This window comes from Tachyglossus aculeatus, chromosome 1, assembly GCF_015852505.1.
Source record: "Tachyglossus aculeatus isolate mTacAcu1 chromosome 1, mTacAcu1.pri, whole genome shotgun sequence".
NCBI classification, from domain to species: Eukaryota; Metazoa; Chordata; class Mammalia; order Monotremata; family Tachyglossidae; genus Tachyglossus; species Tachyglossus aculeatus.
The window spans coordinates 63,602,277-63,619,946 of NC_052066.1; the positions used below are offsets into that span (position 1 = coordinate 63,602,277).

General features: G+C 43.1%; 1 protein-coding gene across 1 annotated transcript in view; it reads right to left on the reverse strand.

The window, feature by feature from the left end:
* Positions 1-596: 596 nt before the first annotated feature.
* Positions 597-17,670, reverse strand: part of SAMD7 (sterile alpha motif domain containing 7) — a 40,868-nt gene continuing 23,794 nt past the window's right edge. Inside the window, exons 6-8 of the mRNA XM_038746451.1 lie at positions 10,658-10,779; positions 8,298-8,408; positions 597-857 (exon numbers count right to left, since the gene is read on the reverse strand). Of these exons, the coding sequence (XP_038602379.1) occupies positions 597-857; positions 8,298-8,408; positions 10,658-10,779 (494 nt within the window). The remainder of the gene's footprint in view (positions 858-8,297; positions 8,409-10,657; positions 10,780-17,670) is intronic.

Below are 17,670 nucleotides of genomic sequence, written 5' to 3' on the forward strand. Positions count from 1 at the left end.
GCTCTGCACACAGTAAGCGCTCAATAAATACGACTGAATGAATGAGTGAATAATCCCCCTCTTTTCTCTTCTCCCACTCCCTTCCACTTTGCCCTGACTCACTCGCCTCTGTTCACCCCCCTCCCAGCCCCACAGCACTCATGTACATATTTGAAATTTATTTATTTGTTTATTTATTCATTTTTTATATTAATGTCTGTCTCCTCTCCCCCGTCTAGCCTGTGAGCTCATTGTGGGCAGGGAGTGTGTCTGCTTATTGTTCTACCATACTGTGAGCCCACTGTTGGGTAGGGACCGTCTCTATATGTTGTCAACTTGTACTTCCCAAGTGCTTAGTACAGTGCTCTGCACACATTAAGCGCTCAATAAATATGATTGAATGAATGAATACTCTCTCAAGCACTTAGTACAGTGCTCTGCACACAGTAAGCTCTCAATAAATACGATTGAATGAATGATTAAGTATCGATTTCTCTAACTAGCAGACAGAACCGTATGGGTAACTGGTAATTTAGTACAGTGCTCTGCACACAGTAAGCGCTCAATAAATACGATTGAATGAATGAAGGAATAATAAAGTGAAAAGGAAAAATCCCTCAATTCTTTGGAAAACTGGGAGTCTGTAACTCTCCCTGCGCGTCTGGAGTCTCCCGGGTTTCTGACAGTGTTTGCTCCACCGCTTTGGCGACATCCGCGTCCTGAGAACACGGGGTGCCCAGTAGCTCCCCACTAAGGTGGCAGTTCAGAGGGGAGGCAATTTCGCCCTGTTGGTCCGAAGATTTCCCTGCCGCAGATGGCAGGGGCGTTGGGAGAGGAAGACTTGCCATGTACAGCGCCTGGCCCAGGCGTCGAGATACCTTTGAAGACAAAAAACCGTTACGGTAAATAATTCTCCCAACATTCATTCATTCATTCAATCGTATATATGTATATATGTTTGTACATATTTGTTACTCTATATATGTATTTATTTATTTTACTTGTACATATCTAATCTATTTATTTTATTTTGTTAGTATGCTTGATTTTGTTCTCTGTCTCCCCCATTTAGACTGTGAGTCCACTGTTGGGTAGGGACTGTCTCTATATGTTGCCAACTTGTACTTCGCAAGCGCTTAGTACAGTGCTCTGCACACAGTAAGCGCTCAATAAATACAATTGATGATGATGATTTATTGAGGGCTTACTGTGTGCAGAGCACTGTACTAAGTGCTTGGGAAGTACAAGTCGGCAACATATAGAGATGGTTCCTACCCAACAATGGGCTCACAGTCTAGAAGGGGGAGACAGACAACAAAACAAAACATGTAGACAGGTGTCAAAACTGTTAGAATAAATAATAATAATAATAACGGTGGCATCTATTAAGCACTTACTATGTGCAAAGCACTGTTCTAAGCGCTGGGGAGTCTGCAAGGTGATCAGGTTGTCCCACGGGGGGCTCACAGTCTTAATCCCCATTTTACAGATGAGGTACCTGAGGCCCAGAGAAGCCAAGTGACTTGCCCAAAGTCACACAGCTGACAATTGGCAGAGCTGGGATTTAAACCCATGACCTCTGACTCCAAAGCCCGTGCTCTTTCCAGTGAGCCACACTGCTTCTCTAATAGAATTATAGCTATATGCAGAGCATTAATAAAATAGAGTAATAAATGTGTACAAGACAGTTTCAAACAGTTTCAAGTGCCTCGAAGGCTCCATTTAACCTTGAGTTTGAGTGCTGTGTTGGATGAGAGAAACAGCTTAGCCTAGTGGATTGAAGGCGGGCTTGGGAGTCAGAAGGTCATGGGTTCTAAAACCGGCTCTGCCTCTGTTCTGCTGAGTGACCTTGGGTGAGTCACTTTACTTCTCTGGGCCTCAGTTACCTCATCTGTAAAATGGGGATTGAGACTGTGAGCCCCATGTGGGACACGGACTGTGTCCAACCTGATTTGCTAGTATCTACCCCAGTGCTTACTACAGTTCCTTGCACATAATAATAATAATGATGGCATTTGTTAAGTGCTTATTATGTGCAAAGCACTGTTCTAAGTACTGGGGAGGATACAAGGTGATCAGGTTGTCCCACGTGGGGCTCACAGTCTTCATCCCCATTTTACAGATGAGATAACTGAGGCATAGAGAAGTTAAGTGACTTGCCCAAAGTCACACAGCTGACAATTGGCAGAGCCGGAATTTGAACCCATAACCTCTGACTCCCAAGCACGGGCTCTTTCCACTGAGCCACGCTGCTTCTCTGTAAGCAAGTAAGCACTCTAAGTAAGCTCTCTAAGTAAGCGCTTAACACCATAATTATTATTATCATTATTATTATTATGATGATAGAAGCAGCATGACCTAGTGGATAGAGTGTGAGGCTGGAAGCCAGAAGGACCTGAGTTCTAATTCCAGCTCCTCCACTTGATTTCTAGGTGACCTTGGGCAAGTCACTTAACTACTTTACTTAAACAAATGCCATCATTATTATTATTATTACTTTGGGCCTCAGTTACCTCATCTGGAAAATGAGGATTAGGACCGTGAAGCCCCATTTGGAACACGGACTGTGTCCAATCAGATGAGCTTTTTTCTACCCCTGAACTTAGTACAGTGCCTGGCACAAAGTAAGGGTTGAACGAAGATTGAAAAATAAAAATAAAAATTTAAAAAATCAGTCCCAGGGCTGGCAGGATCAAAGTCAGTTTCAGGGGCTTGGGGACATTCAGTGTTCTCTTTTCTCTCATTCTAAAATTTCTTATGGTTTGGGGATATCCAGAGAGAGAGAGTTGAAACTTGGCATTACAATCATATCCAGCGCTTAGAACAGTGCTGAGCACATAGTAAGCGCTTAAAAAATACCATCATTATTCTATTACTTGTAGGAGTAATACCAATACTACTGATAGTAATAGTATTTGTTAAACATTTACTTTGTGTCAAGTTAATCAAGTTGGACACTGTCCCTGTCCCACATGGGGCTCACAGTCTAAGTAGGAGGGAGACCAGGTTTTCAATCCCTACTTTACAGTTGAGGAAACCGAGGCTCAGGAAAATGAAATGACTTGCCCAAGGTCACACAGCAAGTGATGGACCTGGGATTGTATTATCTTGAGTGTGCGAATTAATCCAGCACTTAGAACAGTGCTGGGCACATAGTAAGCACTTAACAAAAACCATCATTATTACATTACTGCTAGGACTAATACCAATGCTACTGATAGTAACAGTATTTGTTAAACATTTACTTTGTGTCAAGTTAATCAGGTTGGACACTGTCCCTGTCCCACATGGGCCTCACAGTCTAAGCAGGAGGGAGAACAGATTTTCAATCCCTATTTTACAGTTGAGGAAACCGAGGCCCAGGGAAATGAAGTGACTTGCCCAAGGTCACACAGCAAGTGATGGACCTGGGATTGTATTACCTTGAGTGTGCCAATTAATCAATCAATCAGTGGTATTTATTAAGTGCTTACTAAGTGCAGAGCACTGTACTAAGCATTTGGGAGAGTACAATACAACAGTACTAGCCTAAACATTCCTTGTCCATAATGAGCTTATAGTCTAGAGGGGAACAGGCATTAATATGAATAAATATGAAACTTATAATAAATAATTTACAGAAATGTCCATATGTTCTGTGGGGGTGGAGGTGGGGTGAATCTCAAATGTCTAAAGTGTTTGGGACATAGTAAGCACTTAACAAATGCCATCACTATTATTATTAAGTGGCTTCATCATCATCATCATCATCAATCGTACTTATTGAGCACTTATTGTGTGCAGAGCACTGTACTAAGCGCTTGGAAAGTACAAGTTGGCAACATATAGAGACAGTCCCTACCCAACAGTGGGCTCACAGTCTAAGAGAGGGAGACAGAGAACAAAACCAAACATACTAACAAAATAAAATAAATAGAATAGATATCATCATCATCAATCGTATTTATTGAGCGCTTACTATGTGCAGAGCACTGTACTAAGCGCTTGGGAAGTACAAATTGGCAACATATAGAGACAGTCCCTACCCAACAGTGGGTTCACAGTCTAAAAGGGGGAGAAAGAGAACAAAACCAAACATACTAACAAAATAAAATAAATAGAATAGATATGTACAAGTAAAATAAATAAATAGATAGAGTAATAAATATGTACAAACACAAGGTCACACAGCAGATAAGCGGTGGAAGCAGGATTAGAACCCACATCTTCTGATGTCCTCTGACTCCCAAGCCCGTGCTCGTTCCACTAAGGATAGGTGATGCAGAAGGGAGAACAAGCCAGGAAAAAGAGGGCTTAATTAGGGAAGGCCTCTTGGAGGAGATGTGACCTCAATTGTGCTCCCCCTCTGCAATTGTGCAGAACTTCAACTCCCTAGGATTTCACTTTGCACCACAGTTGAGGTCTGTATTCAGATTCGGTGCTTAGGACAGTGCCTGACATAGTAAGCACTTAAACTGGATTACTGCATTGGCCTCCTCTCTGATCTCCCATCCTCCTGTCTCTCCCGACTTCAGTCTATACTTCACTCTGCTGCCCTGATTATCTTTGTACAGAAACGCTCTGGGCATGTCACTCCCCTCCTCAAAAATCGAATCAAGCAAAAACTCCTCGCTCTCGGCTTCAAGGCTGTCCATCCCCTCGCCCCCTCCTCCCTCACCTCCCTTCTGTCCTTCTCCAGCCCAGCCCGCACCCTCCGCTCCTCTGCCTCTAACCTCCTCACTGGGCCTCGTTCTCACCTGTCCCGCCGTCGACCCCCAGCCCACGTCCTTCCCCTGGCCTGGAATGCCCTCCCTCCTCACACCTGCCAAACTAGCTCTCTTCCTCCCTTCAAAGCCCTACTGAGAGCTCCCCTCCTCCAGGAGGCCTTCCCACACTGAGCCCCCTTTTTCCTCTCCTCCTCCCCAACCCTCCCACCCTATCCCCTTCCTCTCCCCACAGCACTTGTATATATATTTGTACAGATTTATTACTCTCTTTATTTTACTTGTACATATTTACTATTCTATTTATTTTGTTAATGATGTGCATTTAGCTTTAATTCCATTTATTCTGACGGTTTTGACACCTGTCTACTTGTTTTGTTTTGTTGTCTGTCGCCCCATTTTAGACTGTGAGCCCGTTGTTGGGTAGGGACCGTCTCTATGTATTGCCGACTTGTACTTAGTAAAGTGCTCTGCACACAGTAAGTGCTCAATGCGTACAATTGAATGAATGAATGAATGCAGACTCAACCCTTTGGAATCAGAGTGGTGCCAATCTAACTTAGAGACTCAATCGATTAATTAATCAATCAATGGCATTTATTGACCACTTATTATGTGCAGACCACTGCACTAAGGCCTGGGAGAGTACAGTATTCATTCTGGGCAGGGAATGTGCCTGCTTATTGTTGTATTGTACTCTCCCAAGCTCTTAGTAGACCGCAAGTGCTCAATAAATATGATCAAATGAATGAATAATAAGAATAATGATGGTATTTGTTAAGCCAAGCACTACGTGCCAAGCACTGTTCTAAAGGCAGGAATAGATACCAGGTTAACAGGTTGTTCCACGTGGGGCTCATAGTCTTAATCCCCATTTTACAGACGAGGTAACAGTGTGGCACGGTGGAAAGAGCACGGACTTGGAAGTCAGAGGTCGTGCGTTCTAATTCCGGCTATGCCACTGATCAGCGGTGTGACTTTGGGCAACTCACTTGACTTCTCTGTGCCTCAGTTACCTCATCTGTAAAATGGGGATTAAGACTGTGAGCCCCACGTGGGACAACCTGATTACCTTGTAACCTCCCCAGCACTTAGAACAGTGCTTTGCACATAGTAAGTGCTTAATAAATGCCATCATCATCATCATTATTATTATTATTATTACCCTGTATCCCCCCTCAGGGCTTAGAACAGTGTTTTGCACATAATAAGTGCTTAACAAATGCCATCATTATTATTATTATGTTATATTATATTATCGTAATATATAATATATATTATTATGTATATTATTATTATTATTATTAAGTGGCTTGCCCAAGGTCACACAGCAGATAAGCGGTGGAAGTGGGATTAGAACCCACATCTTCTGATGTTCTCTGATTCTCAAGCCTGTGCTCATTCCATTAAGCCACGTTGCTTCTCACATACAGTGAATACGATGGAGTAGATAGACTGTAAGTTCATCCACTTTACTGTAAACTCCTCTAGACTGTATGCTTCTCTAGACTGCTGTAAACTCCTTTAGATTGTATGCTTCTCCAGCCTGGAAGTTCCTCTAGACTGTAAACTCATTCTCTAAACTGTGAGCTTAGTCTTTTAGACTGCGGACTCATCCTCTAGACTGTAAATTCATTGTGGGCAGGGCATATATGATGATGACTGTATTTATTAAGCACTTACTATGTGCAAAGCACTGTTCTAAGTGCTGGGGAGGTTACAAGGTGATCAGGTTGTCCTGATCAGGTTGTCCCATGGTGGGGCTCACAGTCTTAATCCCCATTTTACAGATGAGGTAGCTGAGGCCCAGAGAAGTTAAGTGACTTGCCCAAAGTCACACAACTAATTGTCAGAGCTGGGATTTGAACCCATGACCTCTGACTCCAAAGCCCGTGCTCTTTTCCACTGAGCCACGCTGCTTCTCTAATATATCTAACGACTGTGTTATACTGTACTCTCCCAAGGGCTTAGTACAGTGGTCTGCACACTGTAAGTGCTCAATAAATACCATTGATTGATTCTGGTCCACACATCTTGTCATGCTGTCCAGTTGTCTCTGACCCATAGCGAAGCTGTGGATATATCTCTCCCAGAACGCCCCAGCTCCATCTGCAAACATTTGGGTAATGTATCCGTCGGGTTTTCTTAGTAAAAATATGGAAGTTTGCCTCCTTCCACGCGGTAAAACTGAGTCTCCGCCCTCGACTCTCTCCCGTGCCGCTGCTGCCCAGCACGGGTGAGTTTTGACTTGTAGCAGATGCCTTCCACTGGCTAGCCACTGGCCAAGCTAGGAATGGAATGGGTAGGCCTCTGCTTGACTCTCCCTCCTGTAGTTGAGACTGGGAAAGAAACTGGAAACTCTCCAAGTGCAACCCTGGGAGGAGGAGTCCACACATACATTCTTTCAGATATTTTTCAGGGGGAAACTGTTCATGAGGAATATTGGTCCAAAGTTAAGCCTGCAGGTTCCTTGGCCTTGGTGATTCTAACCTTCCAGCCTCACCCAATTCCCAAGCCATCTTGACCCTCAGGCAACTTACGGACTGGTTTGTACTACGGGAACTTATCTGCCCAGTAGTTCTTTTAATAATGAATTATTCCTCGTCCCCCTCTCCATCCCCCCTATCTTACCTCCTTCCCTTCCCCACAGCACCTGTATATATGTATATATGCTTGTACATATTTTTTTACTCTATTTATTTATTTATTTATTTTATTTGTACATATCTATTCTATTTATTTTATTTTGTTAGTACGTTTGGTTTTGTTCTCTGTCTCCCCCTTTTAGACTGTGAGCCCACTGTTGGGTAGGGACTGTCTCTATATGTTGCCAATTTGTACTTCCCAAGCGCTTAGTACAGTGCTCTGCACATAGTAAGCGCTCAATAAATACGATTGATGATGATGATGATGATGATTCAATAGTAAGGAAGATCTCATATCATTTCTGCACCAAAACGGAAAACATACATCAACATGAAGACATTACCTTGAAGTGTGTGTCGGAAACGTCCAATTTTCCAGACTGTAAGCTCGTCTCTAGACTGTAAACTCGTTGTGGACGGGAATGTGCCTGTTATATTGTTATATTGTATTTTCCCAAGCACTTAGTATGGTGCTTTGCACAGCACGGGCCTGCAAATCAGAAGGACCTGGGTTCTAATCCCAGCTCCCCAATTTATCTGCTGTGTAACCTTGGGCAAGTTGCTTAACTTCTCTAGGCCTCAGTTGCCACATTTGTACAATGGGGACTGAGACTTTGAGCCCCACATGGAACAGGGACTGTGTCAAACCTGATTTGCTTATAACCACACCAGTGCTTAGTACAGTATTTGGCATACACTAAGTGTTTAACAAATACCACAATTGTTATTATCACTGTTACTAAGTCACTTGAATTCTCTGTGCCTCAGTTACCTCATCTGTAAAATAGAGATAAAGACTGTGAACCCCGTGTGAGACAGGGACTGTGTCCAATCCGATTAGCTTGTATCCGCCCCAGAGCTTAGTATAGTACCTGGCACATAGTAAGCGCTTACCAAATACCATAAAAAAAAGAAAAGGGCTTAGCAATTAACAAATGCCACAACAATTTAGCTGAGTTAAATGACTGACCTGAGATCGAATTTTTAGTGACGGTCCCAGTTTTAATCCCATAGTGTCCAAAAGATGTTCCTCCGAGAGTAATGGCAAAGTTTCCCCATCGATTTCATGCTCTTTAAATACCTAATTAAAAATTGAAATGTGTTACCTGTGTTAAAATAGTCCTTCCATTCCCGGAGATTAATAACTTTAGAAACAGTGACACCCATTCCTCCCTTTTAGGGGAAGATCTGGGGGAAGAATCACTCCACCTTCACGTGGGCAGACGGCAGCATGCTGAACGCAAAAGCAGTTGAATCTCCTTTTCCCTCATTCGCATTTATTGAGCACTTACCGTGTGCAGAGCACTGTAGTAAGCGCTAGGGAGAGAGTACAATTCAACAATAAACACACACATTCCCTGCCCACAACAAGTCCACAGTGTTATCTCCTCTGATAACATTGCTCCGGGGAGCAGGGGCGAAACATGCGCACAGTTGGGAAAGACGCGGATCTTTTAGTACAGTGCTCTGCACCTGCTGCTGGGGGAGACAGATGATAAAATCAGTGACAGGGAAGTTGGAACCATCTTCCATGACCAGGCTGAGCTTCCATTTATTTCTATCCATGTCCTCCTCCCTCTCTAGACTGTAAGCTCCCTGTGGGCAGGGGATGTGTCTACCGAGTATGAGGGATTGCCCTTTAAACTCACTGTGGGCAGGGAACGTGACTGTTTACTGTTCTATTGTACTCTCATTCATTAGTAATAATAATAATAATGGCATTTATTAAGCGCTTACTATGTGCAAAGCACTGTTCTAAGCACTGGGGGGGGATACAAGGTGATCAGGTTGTCTCACATGGGGCTCACAGTTTTAATCCCCATTTTGCAGATGAGGTAACTGAGGCCCAGAGAAGTGAAGTGACCTGCCCAAAGTCACACAGCTGACAAGTGGCGGAGCCGGGATTAGAACCCAAGACCTCTGGCTCCCAAGTCCGTGCTCTTTCCACTGAGCCACGCTGCTTCATTCATTCAATTGTATTTATTGAGTGCTTACTGTGTGGAGAGCACTGTACTAAGCACTTGGAAAGTACAGTTCGGCAACGGATGGAGTCAATCCCTACCCAACAACGGGCTCACAGTCTAGAAGGGGGGAGGCAGACAACAAAACAAAACAAGTAGATGGACATTGATAGCATCAAAATAAATAGAATTATAGATATATACATCATTAATAGAATAAATAGAGCAATAAATATATACAAATATGCACAAGTGCCGTGGGGAGGGGAAAGAGGGCGGGCGTGGGGGCGATGGGGAGGGGAGGAGGAGAGGAAAAGGGGAGAGCTCAGTCTGGGAAGGCCTCCTGGAGGAGGTGAGCTCTCAGGAGGGCTTTGAAGGGAGGAAGAGAGCTAGCTTGGCGGATGGGCGGAGGGAGGGCATTCCGGGCCAGGGGGAGGACGTGGGCCGGGGGTCGACGGTGGGACAGGCGAGAACGAGGCCCAGTGAAGAGGTTAGCGGCGGCAGAGGAGCAGAGGGTGTGGACTGGGCTGGAGAAGGACAGAAGGGAGGTGAGGTAGGAGGGGGCGAGGTGGGTCATTCACAAACAGTCTCTGAATACTCAGAAGTCAAATGGATTCCAGAATTTGAAAAATAAGAACAGAACATTTCAGCTCCACAGTTCAAATCCTACCTTAAATTTTAGCCCAGATCTCCTCCCTGGATTCCTTTATGAATTAGTTAAGGACCACCTCCCTTCCACCCCGCCACCCCTCACACAACACACACACTCTCTTTCATTCATTCAGTCATTCAATAGTATTTACTGAGCACTTACTGTGTGCAGAGCACTGTACTCAGCACTTGGAAAGTACAATTCGACAACAGACAGAGACAATCCCTACCCAACAATGGGCTTACAGCGAAGCAGCATGGCGTAGTGAATAGAGAAGGGGCTTGGGAGCAGAAGGTCATGGGTTCTCATCCCAACTCTGCCACTTGTCTGCTGTGTGACCGGGAGCAATTTGCTTCACTTCTCTGTGCCTCAGTTATCTCATCTGTAAAATGGGGATTAAGTCAGTGGGGCAGGGACTGGGTCCAACTTGATTTACTTGTATCCACCCCAGCACTTAGTACAGTGCCTGGCACATAGTAAATGCTCAGCAAATACTGTTATTATTATTATTATTACACACATACACGCAACAATCGAACAATTATAATTATGTCTCCCATGTTCACATATACTATGTACCTACTAAATGATCAATCAGATTTGTTTCTTTCCTGCTCATTTAAAATGACATCTATCAAGAAAATGATTTTTTAAATGCCTTAATTTTAAAATGGTGGTTAAGAACGCTAAAAAAAAAGCCAAACCAAAAAAATTCACCTGCGCATAATCTGAACAACCTGGAAGGTGAGTAATGAAGTTGTAAACGTCCTCCACACCCCATTTCCGAATATCTTCAACCGAAGGAAGGTCTTCTCCGTTTAAAAATAGAGCGGGTGTTCCTTTAAAGATGAAATGAAATTCTCTGCTTGTGTAAATTCTCAGTTTCCTACACACAGCTACATAACCGACTTTAAGAAATAACTACGCAGTCCGACACAGTGCGCTACATAAGAATTACTTCATTCTGAAGAGCTCTTGATAGTTGTTTGTGGCCTGTTCATTGTATATGTTTACCCATATTGAACTGTTTTTTCTGAAGGATGTCAATATCTGCTGGCTTCTTTGAACTTTACCAGTATTTTCATCAATCAATCAATCAATCAATCGTATTTATTGAGCGCTTACTGTGTGTAGAGCACTGTACTAAGCGCTTGGGAAGTACAAGTTGGCAACATATAGAGACAGTCCCTACCCAACAGTGGACTCACAGTCTAAAAGGGGGGAGACAGAGAACAAAACCAAACATACTAACAAAATAAAATAAATAGAATAGATATGCACAAGTAAAATAAATAAATAAATAGAGTATTAAATATGTACAAACATATATAGATATATACAGGTATATATCATCATTATCCTCCCCTCTGCCAGCCCCACAGCCCTCATGAACATATCCGGCATTTATATTTATTTGCACTGATGTCTGTCTTCCCCCCTAGACTGCAAGCTCGTTGTGGGCAGAGAATGTGTCTGTTTATTGTTGTATTGCAATAATAATAATAATAATAATAATAATAATAATAATAATAATAATGGCATTCATTAAGCGCTTACTATGTGCAAAGGACTATCCTAAGCGCTAGGGAGGTTACAAGGTGATCAGGTTGTCCCATGTAGGGCCCACAGTCTTCATCCCCATTTTATAGATAACTGTGACTGGCTAATGAAGAGATTAACAAGTAAGCCAATTAAAGCACTAAATCACCTTGCCCCTCCTACCTCGTCTCGCTACTGTCATAGACTGAGCCCCTTCCTTCCTCTCCCCCTCGTCGCCCTCTCCATCCCCCCATCTTACCTCCTTCCCTTCCCCACAGCACCTGTATATATGTATATATATTTGTACAGATTTATTACCCTATTTATTTATTTATTTATTTTACTTGTACATATCTATTCTATTTATTTTATTTTGTTAGTATGTTTGGTTTTGTTCTCTGTCTCCCCCTTTTAGACGGTGAGCCCACTGTTGGGTAGGGACTGTCTCTATATGTTGCCAATTTGTACTTCCCAAGCGCTTAGTACAGTGCTCCACACACAGTAAGCGCTCAATAAATACGATTGATGATGATGATGATGATTACATCCGAGCCCGTACACTTCGCTCCTTTAAGGCCAAACTTTTCATTGTACCTCAGTCTCATCCATCTCACCGCCAACCTCTCACCCACATCCTGCCTCTGGCCTGGAACACCCTCCCTCCTCATATTCAACAGACACTTATTCTCCCCCTTTCAAAGCCTTATTGAAGGCCCACCTCCTCCAAGAGGCCTTCCCTGACTAAACCCCCCCTTTCCTCTTCTCCCACTCCCTTCTGAGCTGCCCTGACTTGCTCCCTTTATTCATCTATTCATTCAGAGAAGCAGCGTGGCTCAGTGGAAAGAGCACCGGCTCTGAAGTCAGAGGGCATGGGTTCAAATCCTGGATCTGCTGTGTGACCTTAACTTCTCTGAGCCTCAGTTCCCTCATCTGTAAAATGGGGATGAAGACTGTGAGCCCCTTGTGGGACAACCTGATCACCTTGTATCCCCCCAGCACTTAGAACAGTGCTTTGCACATAGTAAGCACCTAACAAATGCTATCATTATTATTATTATTATTATCTATACCCTCCTCGCCAAAGCTCACAACACTTCATCATCATCATCAATTGTATTTATTGAGCGCTTACTGTGTGCAGAGCACTTACGTACATAACCACAATTTATTTATTCGTATTAATGTCTGTCTCCCCCTCTGGACTGCAAGCTCATTGTGGGCAGGGAATGTGTCTGGTTATCGTTATATAGTACTCTCCCAAGCGCATAGTACAGTGATCTACACACAGTAGGCGCTCAAAAAATACAATTGAATGAATGAATTTATCCCTTTTAGACTGTGAGCCCACTGTTGGGTGGGAATGTCTCTATATGTTGCCAACTTGTACTTCCCAAGCGCTTAGTACAGTGCTTCTGCACACAGTAAGCGCTTAATAAATACAATTGATGATGATGATGATTGATAGATATTTATTCTATTTATTTTATTTTGTTAATATGTCTTGTTTTGTTCTCTGTCTCTCCCTTCTAGACTGTGAGCCCACTGTTGGGTAGGGATTGTCTCTATATGTTGCCAACTTGTACTTCCCAAGCACTTAGTACAGTGCTCTGCACACAGTAAGCACTCAATAAATATGATTGAATGAATGAATGAACAGTTAGAAAGCACTGGGCCACCTTCATTTGTAGCACGACATTGATAAAATATGAGTTGCTTTATGTTTTTTAGATTCCAAGTTAATACTAAAATCAGCATCTTTTACAATGCTTTAGAGAAGGCTTTAGATGGTATGCTACTTGAGAATGGGGATCACGCTTTTCATTTCTGTTGTACTCTCCCAAATGCTCGGTACAGTGTTTTGCACAAGACTGGCACTCAATAAATGCCATGATTGATTGATTGATTGATCTTCTAGGCTGTGAGCCCATTGTTGGGTAGGGACCGTCTCTATATGTTGCCAACTTGTACTTCCCAAGCGCTTAGTACAGTGCTCTGCACACAGTAAGTGCTCAATAAATATGATTGATTGATTGATTGATTAGAACAGTACTCTGCACACAGTAAGCACTCAATAAATATAATTGAATGAATGAATGAATGATTGATTAAAGCACTATACTAGGAACATAATCTGCGAAATGACAAAACAACACCTAAAAATCATTGCAAAAATATGGCAATTCTATAACTTTTTTAATAGTGGCCACTAAGAGAATTTCCTTTAAAGAACAAATGGCATCTGTAAATTTTTAAATGAAAAAAAAATTGTTTGAGTATATTTTGAAACATTTTATGAAATTATTGGAAAAGGGCAAAAGAAAAAACAATTAAGTGAACTCTCCACTACTCTTTTGGAACATTTAGAAATAATAATAATTGTGGTGCTTGTTAATAATAACAATAGCAATAATAATTAATAATTATTATATTTGTTAAGTTCTTACCATGCGCCAAGCACTGTTATAGCTTACTGTGTGCCAGGCACTGTATTAAGCACCGGGGTGGATACGAGCAAATCAGTTCCGGTCCCACGTGGGGCTCACAGTCTCAATCCCCATTTTACAGATGAGGTCACTGAGGCTCAAAGAAGTGAAGTAACTTGCCCAAGGTCACACAGCAGACAAGTGGAGGAGCCGGGATTAGAACCCACGACCTCTGGACTCCCGGGCTCGTGGCCGATCCGCTATAGGGAAGCAGCGTGGCTCAGTGGAAAGAGTGTGGGCTTGGGAGTCAGAGGTCATGGGTTCGAATCCCAGCTCAGCCATTTGTCAGCTACTTGTCAGCTGTGCGACCTTGGGCAAGCCACTTAACTTCTCTGTGCCTCAGTGACTTCATCTGTAAAATGGGGATTAAGACTGTGAGCCCCATGGGGGACAACCTGATCACCTTGTAGCTCCCCAGTGCTTAAAACAGTGCCTCACATATAGTAAGTGCTTAACAAACACCATTGTTGTTGCTATTATTATTATTATTATTATTACACCATGCAGTGCCTCACATATAGTAAGTGCTTAACAAACACCATTGTTATTATTATTATTATTATTATTATTATTATATTATTATTATTACACCATGCAGTGCCTCACATATAGTAAGTGCTTAACAAACACCATTGTTATTATTATTATTATTATTATTATTATTATTATTATTACACCATGCTGCTTCTCTGAAGTCCAAAGGCAGCTCAGACTGCTTCCAAATAAGGGACTCTCCTCTTCCATGGAATTCCCTCTGTGTCTGGAGATGCAGTCAAGTTGGTTAGAGGTTGGCTCGGTCCAGGAATTCCCCACCCAACCCAGACTATGCCGGCTCCGGCCTCGGCCCATTCCAAATCCGACCTCGCTTCTGGGATTTGGCGTAGGCCCAAGTGGACTGGAAGGGAAATCCTGAGCTGGACCAGAAGTGGGCAAGGAGAGGAAGAGCCCGGCGGTAAGCTCACTGTGGGCAGGGAACGTGTCCACCAATCATATTATATTGTACTCTCCTAAGCACTTAGTACAGTGCTCTACACAGAGTAAGTGCTCAAAAAATACCACTGATTGATGGATTGATTTTGAGAATTAGTGATGCAGAAGCTCAGGGAATAACTCTATCCACCCCAGTGCTTAGAACAGTGCTTGGCACAGAGTAAAAACCGTACAAGTAGAGAAGCAGCGTGGCTCAGTGGAAAGAGCCCGGGCTTTGGAGTCAGAGGTCACAGGTTCAAATCCTGGCTCCGCCAATTGCCTGCTGTGTGACCTTGGGCAAGTCGCTTGACTTCTCTGGGCCTCAGTTCCTTCATCTTTAAAATGAGGGTTAAGACTGTGAGTCCCCCGTGAGATAACCTGATCACCTTGTAACCTCCCCAGTGCTTAGAACAGTGCTTTGCACATAGTAAGTGCTTAATAAATGCCATTATTATTATTATAATGGTAATAATTATTAACTACCTGTGGTTGTGGGAACTGCATATGTGTATGTACCCCCTAAGCACATAATATTCACCTCACCCTCATTCCCACAGCACTTATGTATATGTCCTTACACCATACCGTTATTATTTCATTTCAGTGGTCACCTCCACCTCTAGACTGTAAGCTTGTTGTATTGTACTGTTTCCAGCATTTAATACAATTCTCTTTAATTGTGTACTTTTTAATTGGGTACTTTTTCCAGCATTTAATACAATTCTCTTTAAGCGGCAAGGACACAGGACTGATTGGTGAATGGGTGGCAGCTTCCTAGCTTCCATTTTGTGTCCTCCTGACGTCCCGCAGCCCCAAATATCTGAGTAGAAGCGTCTGATGGGCAGGGATCATGTCCACCAACTATGATCAATCAATCAATCAATCGTATTTATTGAGTGCTTACTGTGTGCAGAGCACTGTACTAAGCGCTTGGGAAGTACAAGTTGGCAAAATATATGAACAAAATGATGTTGTTCATGGTATTTGTTAAGCGCTCACTATGAGCCGGGAACCATTCTAAGCACTGAGGTAGACACAAGTTAAGCAGGTGGGACACCGGTCCCTGTCCCGTGTGGGGCTCGCAGTCTGCATCCCCATTTTACAGATGAGGGAACTAAGGCACAGAGAAGCTGAGTGGCTTTCATTCATTCATTCAATCGTATTTATTGAGCGATGACTGTGTGCAGAGCACTGGACTAAGCGCTTGGGAAGTACAAGTTGGCAACATATAGAGACAGTCCCTCCCCAACAGTGGGCTCAAAGTCTAGTGAAGCACCGTGGCTCAGTGGAAAAGAGCACAGGCTCTGGAGTCAGAGGTCATGGGTTCCAATCCCGGCTCTGCCAACTGTCAGCTGTGTGACTTTGGGCAAGTTACTTAACTTCTTTGGGCCTCAATTACCTCATCTGGAAAATGGGGATGAAGACTATGAACCCCCACATCATCATCATCAATCATCAATCGTATTTATTGAGCACTTACTATGTGCAGAGCACTGTACTAAGTAAGCTCTTGGGAAGTACAAATTGGCATCATATACAGTCCCTACCCAACAGTGGGTTCACAGTCTAAAAGGGGATTAAGACTGTGAGCCCCATGTGGGACAACCTGATCACCTTGTAACCTCCCCAGCGCTTAGAACAGTGCTTTGCACAAAGTAAGCGCTTAATAAATGCCATTATTATTATTATTATTATTATTAATATTATTAGAAGAAGACTTGCCCAAGGTCACACAGCACACAAGTGGCAGAGCCTGGATCAGAACTCAGGCCCTTCTACCTCTCAGGCCCGCGCTCTGTGGGGAACCAGGAAATGTTTTTCAAACACTATGCGTCTTTCCGGATAGGAAGTGATGTTGGCACTGGTCAAGAGGCAGAAACTGTAAAGCAATTTTTTCTCGATATAGGGTTAGCCAGGAAAGGAACTCTGGCATTACAGTGGGACTAACTGACCTTAACATTCCATAAATAAAATTCTGGTTTGGCAAGTGAGAACTGTGCCCCAGCCACAGTATGCAGCGTGAGAGCCCGGGCTTGGGAGTCAGAGGTTATGGGTTCTAATCCTGGCACCGTCACTTGTCAGCTGTGTGACTTTGGACAAGTCACTTCACTTCTCTGAGCCTCAGTTACCTCATCTTTAAAATGGTTATTAAGACTGTGAGCCCCACGTGGGACAACCTGATCACCTTGTATCCCCCCCAGCACTTAGAACAGTGCTTTGCACATAGTAAGTGCTTAACAAATGCCATTATTACTATTATTATTATTATACTGTGCCCCATTTCGGATCTGATTGCGCTTAACAAATGCATTATTATTATTATTATCATTATTACAAAAGACGTAGACTGTGAGCCACATTTGGGACAGGGTCTCTGACTGGGATCACTTGTATCTACCCCAGTGCTTAGAACTGTGCTTGACACATAGTAAGCACTTGGAGTCAGAGGTCGTGGGTTCAAATCCCGACTCCGCCACTTGTCAGCTGTGTGACTTTGGGCAAGTCACTAACTTCTCTGGGCCTCAGTTACCTCATCTGTAAAATGGGGATGAAGACTGTGAGCCCCCGGTGGGACAACCTGATCACCTTGTAACCTTCCCAGCTCTTAGAACAGTGCTTTGCACATAGTAAGCGCTTAATAAATTCCGTCATTATTAACAAATACAATAATAGTAATAGTGATAATAGTAATAATGATAAGAATAAAAAACTAGGAAGAAAAATGATTCCCACACAATG